The sequence below is a fragment of the Amborella trichopoda genome, chromosome 9 (assembly GCF_054954075.1).
Source record: "Amborella trichopoda isolate Santa Cruz 75 chromosome 9, AtrichopodaSantaCruz75HAP2 v2.0, whole genome shotgun sequence".
NCBI classification, from domain to species: Eukaryota; Viridiplantae; Streptophyta; class Magnoliopsida; order Amborellales; family Amborellaceae; genus Amborella; species Amborella trichopoda.
In genome coordinates, this window is record NC_142344.1 from 51024146 (window position 1) to 51029824 (window position 5679).

At 41.6% G+C, this 5679-nt stretch overlaps 1 protein-coding gene across 2 annotated transcripts; it reads right to left on the bottom strand.

The window, feature by feature from the left end:
- Positions 1–218: 218 nt before the first annotated feature.
- TOC120 (translocon outer complex protein 120) lies at positions 219–4987 on the bottom strand. Of its 2 annotated transcripts, none has more exons than XM_020671805.2 (3): positions 4858–4987; positions 3837–4564; positions 219–3685 (listed from the first exon to the last, which is right to left on the bottom strand). In XM_020671805.2, exons 2-3 carry the CDS (start codon positions 4492–4494, stop codon positions 537–539), a joined length of 3807 nt encoding a protein of 1268 aa, XP_020527464.1. In that variant the 5' UTR covers positions 4495–4564; positions 4858–4987; the 3' UTR covers positions 219–536. The 2 variants fall into 2 exon arrangements, with proteins under 2 accessions (XP_020527464.1, XP_006851927.2); XM_006851865.4 differs by having other exon boundaries at positions 3837–4586.
- Positions 4988–5679: the final 692 nt, after the last annotated feature.

A 5679-nucleotide genomic window follows, 5' to 3' on the forward strand; every position in this document is an offset into this window, starting at 1 on the left:
ATCATGCCTAGCACTTTATGATGACATTGCTAGATATTTTTCAAGCTCAAAGCTTTCCTTTTTTCTACATGAACTCTTGAACATCAAATAACATAAAACAACTCCCTAAATCCGATTTACATCTTCAACTATAGAAAGGATGACACTTCCAGATTTCACTGCCAAATGCCTACAACAGCCATAACCAAGTAATCAAGAACCTACACAACCAAATCACATGCTGAATCTACTCATCATGGAATTGTCTCAAATGGACAAGAAGCAATTTATTGTCCTTAACAGTGTGAATGAACAAAGGGAGCCTCACCCCCCAGTTCCTGACCATAGTGTACTGGACAAAATTGACAGGTTCAGTTTGTGAAAAGGGTTTCATAAAACTACCTACAACAAAATTGCAAAACACAACCAAATGTAAAAAACTCAAACCAGCAGCTTATTTTCACTGACATTCACAGCAAACCAAAGGAGACATGCCTTTTATCATTGGGCCTAAACTCCTGCAAAAGCTGCCTCTCACATTACAACATCACCACTCACTACATTGTCTGATTCAAACCAAAAAAACCATTTTTCATTAAGTTTCTAAGAATCGGAATTAGGCCAAGTAAGGCTATCTGAAGTTGCTCTGAGCTATTCAATCGAATACTGACTTGCCCAGCTCCTCTATTGTTTAAATTTCCACGAGCAATCATGTTGAACCATCTTCCCACAGGGAACTGAGTTTGCAAATTGCAACCAATGGCAAGGTCACCATGCCAATCCATAACAGAGAGCCCAAGAGTTGACAAAAACCGACCAAGAGGGTAGTCCTTATCTCTTAAAGTTGCTTCCAAGCTACCACCATAAGCAACATCACCACGCCCCACCATGGCACCCCCTGTCATAACCACCGTGAACCATTTCTTAACTAGAAGTTTGTCTTCTAGCTTCACACCAGCTGTTATAGCATCACCAAAGAGTGCGACAGAGAGCCCAGCGGCTGTCTTATTGTACCTAAAATTAGCAAATCTCGTGTCACTACGCAATGTATATGCAACTTCCTTTCCCACAGTTTGCGCATCAAATCCAAGAGAGGTAGATTTCCCTTCTCCATGCTTTAAAGAACCAGTACACTCCATCTGGAGATTAGTCTCCTTCTTGTCCTTTGTAATTTGGCCAGAAACCGAAATGGGGATTTTGTTCTTGACCACAAAAAGCCTTTCCACATTTAAGCCTTCATAACCCACATCACGATCCCAACCATGGACCTCAAGAACAGGCCTAACAAGCCACTGGTTTGGAAGGTCGAGACAATTGTATCGATGGGTCGGGTTATCAGAATCAAAAGAGGCAGGCAAAGTCACGTCAGGTATTGTAACAGGCACCGACTCAGCACTGCTACTTTCTTCTTCCGTGCTTTCATTGTACTCACTTGACCAATCCTCGACTGAAGAAGCCATTTTCTTCAATATTTTGCGCCTCTTCTTCTCCTCCTTCAACTGCTTCTTTATGAAAAGCTTTTCTCTGTAGTCCAACTCCTCATAATAAGCTTTTTTCTGTTCTTTACTGAATTTTGCCAAGTGGTTTTGTGTCAAACGCTTGAAAGGAGGTAGGTTATCATAGTCTGAACCATCATCTGAATGAGATGACTCATCGATGTCCTCATCAAAAGCATCCTCATCACTATACTGCTCTTCAGGCAATCTTAGTTGTGGCCTTGACTGAAGAAGTGACGACAAAAGAAAAGGAAGAGGTGGAACCCTTGATCGACCACTAAAAGGCCTCTCATTTGGAACATCTTGTAATTTAAGAAGGGTGTTTGCTTCTGCAAGAATCTTAGATGCAAAGGACAGAAGCAATAATTGGGGTTTCCAAACTTGGCCATTCGGCAAGACCCTCTGCCCTGCTCTATTGGTTCTACAAGCAGAATGGTTCTCAACTAAAGAGACAGGGTTCATTAGCCTCATGTCCCCAGCAGCTTGGCGAATGGCTTGCTGAACCACATGAGAGCGTTGAGCAACAAACATTTCATAGCTCAAAGGAGAGCCATTTGGCCCATCAGGTGGTGCAGAGCCAGCATGGGTTAAAACAACAATTGCATTGAACCAAATTGCAGGGCCAAAAATTTCAGTGATGGTTCTAAGCAATGGTAAATCCCCATAGTCTCGGCTCTGCATGTCCAACCTATCGAGATACAAAACAATATCTGGAGGGGTCTTTTTGATGAATCTCTTCACAGATTGAAGGGTTTTCTCATTTTGACGCTGGTCAGCAAAGGATGGTAAAAGGCCCGGAGTATCAATCACCCTAACCTTGATCCCTTGAACTGTTCCCACAATATCCTGGACCTTCTTGGTACCCAACTCGAATGCATCGGTGCTAAACTTAACTTCATCAAAGATAGAATTGATGGTGGCACTCTTACCAACACCCGATTTTCCAAGCACCATGATGGTGCAAGAGAAATCAAGGGGTTCTTGGCCCGCTGCCTCGAGTTGCTCAGCCATAGCACTAGCTGTATCAAAGCTAAAAGCCCCAGCTCTATTAGTGTCCCTTCTCCTCCTTAGTTGTTCAGCAAGGCCAAGCCTATAGAGGACCTGGGCCACAACTGAATTATGAGGAGTTTGGCCAAGCCTATGAGCAAGACGTAAAAATTTTACCCGAATCATTTGAAGCTTCTCCCGGGTCTCACTGTTCTCATCTGTTTCACCATTTGCCACCTCTTCAACAAGCTGAGACTGACGAAGAGGTGCACTTCCATTGACACGAGACTGTTGTTGTGTACGAGGAGCAGGCTCCAATAGAGAGCCTGAGGACCCAAGACCAGCAGGCCGAGCAGGAGGAGGAGGCAGGGTAGAAGTCGTAGTAGATTGACTTGGTGCACTGATTCTTGAAGCAGCCATTGACTGTATACTATCATGTTCATTATTATCATCATCTGATGATGATGACGATGATGATGAGCCTAATTGATCCCATTTGGTGGAGGAAGAAGATCCTTTGCCAAGCAATTTATTTGTGATTGGCCCATCTTGTGCCTCTGCTTTATTTGACTCAAGCTCCACTGGTATGACAATTGTGGGCTCAGGGATATGGGATTCCTGGGCATCATCATTATCGATCGCAGAGATGCTGTCACCTTCACCGGTGCCCATTGATTGGGAAGTAACTGACGCTGAATTTAAGTTAGGAACAGTAACATCCCCTATGTCCTCAGCCTGAGAACCCTGTGTTTCTTCTTGAATATCACTGGTTTCATGAGAAACCAAAGGAGGAGACTCATGTGTACTCTGTTCATGACCTTCATTCTCAGGTAAAATGCCAGACCAATCAGCAGTTTCCATGTCCAGAGCAACCTGAGTATCTCCTCTTGGAATATCCCCGGCATCCTCAATCAGCAAAGCCTGTGTATCTTCTTGAATATCACTGGTTTCATAGGAAGCCAAAAGAGAAAACTCATGTGCATTTTTTGCAGGAGCTTCACTCTCGGGCAAAAGGCTAGCCTCATCAATAATCATGTTATCCATATTCACATCTTCACATTTATAATCAACCTCATCAATATCAATATCCATTTCTGTGCTAGGGGAACCCTTCTCTTTAACATTGACATCAATGAGCGAGGGGCCTAGTGTCCCTGGGTCGTTATTACTCCCAATAACAAAATCAGTTCCTTCCGCTTCATTGAGATCAAAATCTGCATCACCTGAAAAATAAAACAAGAATGATGATTGTTTTTTTTTTTTTTTGGGGGGGGTGGGGGCAAACAACATGAATGATTCTTCTCTGAAAACCTTTGGAAAGACTAAAAAGACAAACTTTGACAAATGCAAAGAATCATAAAGATTGCAAACTACCATTTTTCAGCTCTGGTATTCCATCTTGGTTTACATCAACTTTCAGCGCATCTTGAATGGCACTCTTCGCAAGGGGTTCTGTAATTTCAGCCGCTAGTTTCCCTCCATCTGCTTCTTCTACTACTGGTTCATTGTTTGCATGATTTTCATAAAGGGTTGTATCTGAAGAAACTATATCAGCTTGTCCTATATGACCATTTTCAAGAGATGGTTTGGACCCCTCTTTGCTTTCCGAACGTTCCTCTACATTGTTTTCCTCTTTCGAGAGGCCAATAGCTTCATAAAACCTCTCTCTATTTTCATGGCTTTCTTCAAAACCATCATCTTCATTTTCCTTCTCTCCGTTCTCCCCAAACACTTCATCTACTTCTGCTCTCTTGTTATCTTTCACATCAAACCTATCATCTCCTTTTGTTTTATCATCTCCATTACCTTCAGACGCATCATCTTTTTTTTCACGCTCTCCATTCTCTGCAACTCCATGAGGTTCTAATGAGCGTGATTGGCCATCATCAGGCTGGGCTTCCATGGCCTCCTCAAATACCTCATCACCTTCAGAATCTTTAGCCTCTCCTGGTTTTAACTGAAATTCCTTTACCACCACATCTTCTCTATTGGAAACATGTATATCCTCAACTTTAACCCCATTTTCTGCCATCTCTGCAACTAAAATTCACCTAGGGCTAGCTCAACTACACAATCAATAACTGATGCCCAAATGAAAAAACCTAGAAAACGAACAAATAGTCCCTGTCAAAACAAAGAAACTCAGAAACCAGAAACAAAACCATGCCCTAATCATTCATTACTGTGAAATAGAACGAGAGGCAAACAAAATCCATGCCGATAGAGACAAAGGAAGCAAATTCAAGCGATAACCACAGGAAACCCTAACATGCAGCGTTTGTTCAAGCTTCAAAGACCTAGAGAGGTTTCTCAATGGAAATAGAGATCTAAATGCATTGAAAATATTCTTGTCTGATACATAGAGATAAAGGGGATAGAATTCCAAGACTCCTACCTCAAGCGCAATCCATGGCCATCGGTGATGTAGAGGGAGTAAATAAGAAGAAGAAGAAGCCCCGTCTCTCTCTCTCTCTCTCTCTCTAGAAGAAGGCCCGTCTCCCACTCTCTGTAATTTTACGAGCAATACGGGATCTCACCCCCTCAACCTCTTTAGATGATAGCGGATAAAGAACCATCGACGGTGAGGGCGATAGGAGGCAAGGATCGAACGGCTGTAATTGCGTGCATCCCGGTTTGTGAGGTAACTCGCTCTCTCTCTCTCTCCTCTTTCTTGTGGGGAACGCCGGGCGTTTTGGAGATCCGTCCGGCCTACCAAATGAAACCAATCCCAAAATCCCTTTCCAATTCTTTTATTTACTATTCATTCCAGAAACTTTGTAAAAACAATTACATAAAAAAATCCATAATCCTCCTTTGAAAAGTGGGCGTGTATATGGTGCTCCCGTGAGATCATTGTGCATCTACTCCCTCAGCTGAAATACCTAGCTAAGTTGATTTCTTTAGTCTAAAATTTTGGAAATTATATAGAAGTTATTAGGTGATTATTTTTAAAAGGAAAATTTTGAAATTTGAGTTCTATGACACTTAGATCTAGCTCTTAAAAAATTTGGATAGTCTATATTAAATCTTGCGGCATTTCTAGAACATAGAGTTTTTATTTCGATTCTTTTTTTAATGAGACTATTATATGGGTCGTAAAAACTACATCTTCAAAATTTGAGATATAAAAAGTATCCTTAGCATGTATTTTATTTGAATGAATTAATAAATAAATAGTATACTCCTATAGAAATAAGCAATGGTTTAAAAAAAGGAT

Bases quoted from the DNA above. Each gene is read 5' to 3' on its own strand.
- TOC120 (XM_020671805.2), bottom strand. From the start codon at position 4,494: ATGGCAGAAAATGGGGTTAAAGTTGAGGATATACATGTTTCCAATAGA. The intron at 3,686-3,836 runs GTAGTTTGCAAT...TTTATTTTTCAG, and splicing joins AATACCAGAGCTGAAAAATG to GTGATGCAGATTTTGATCTC.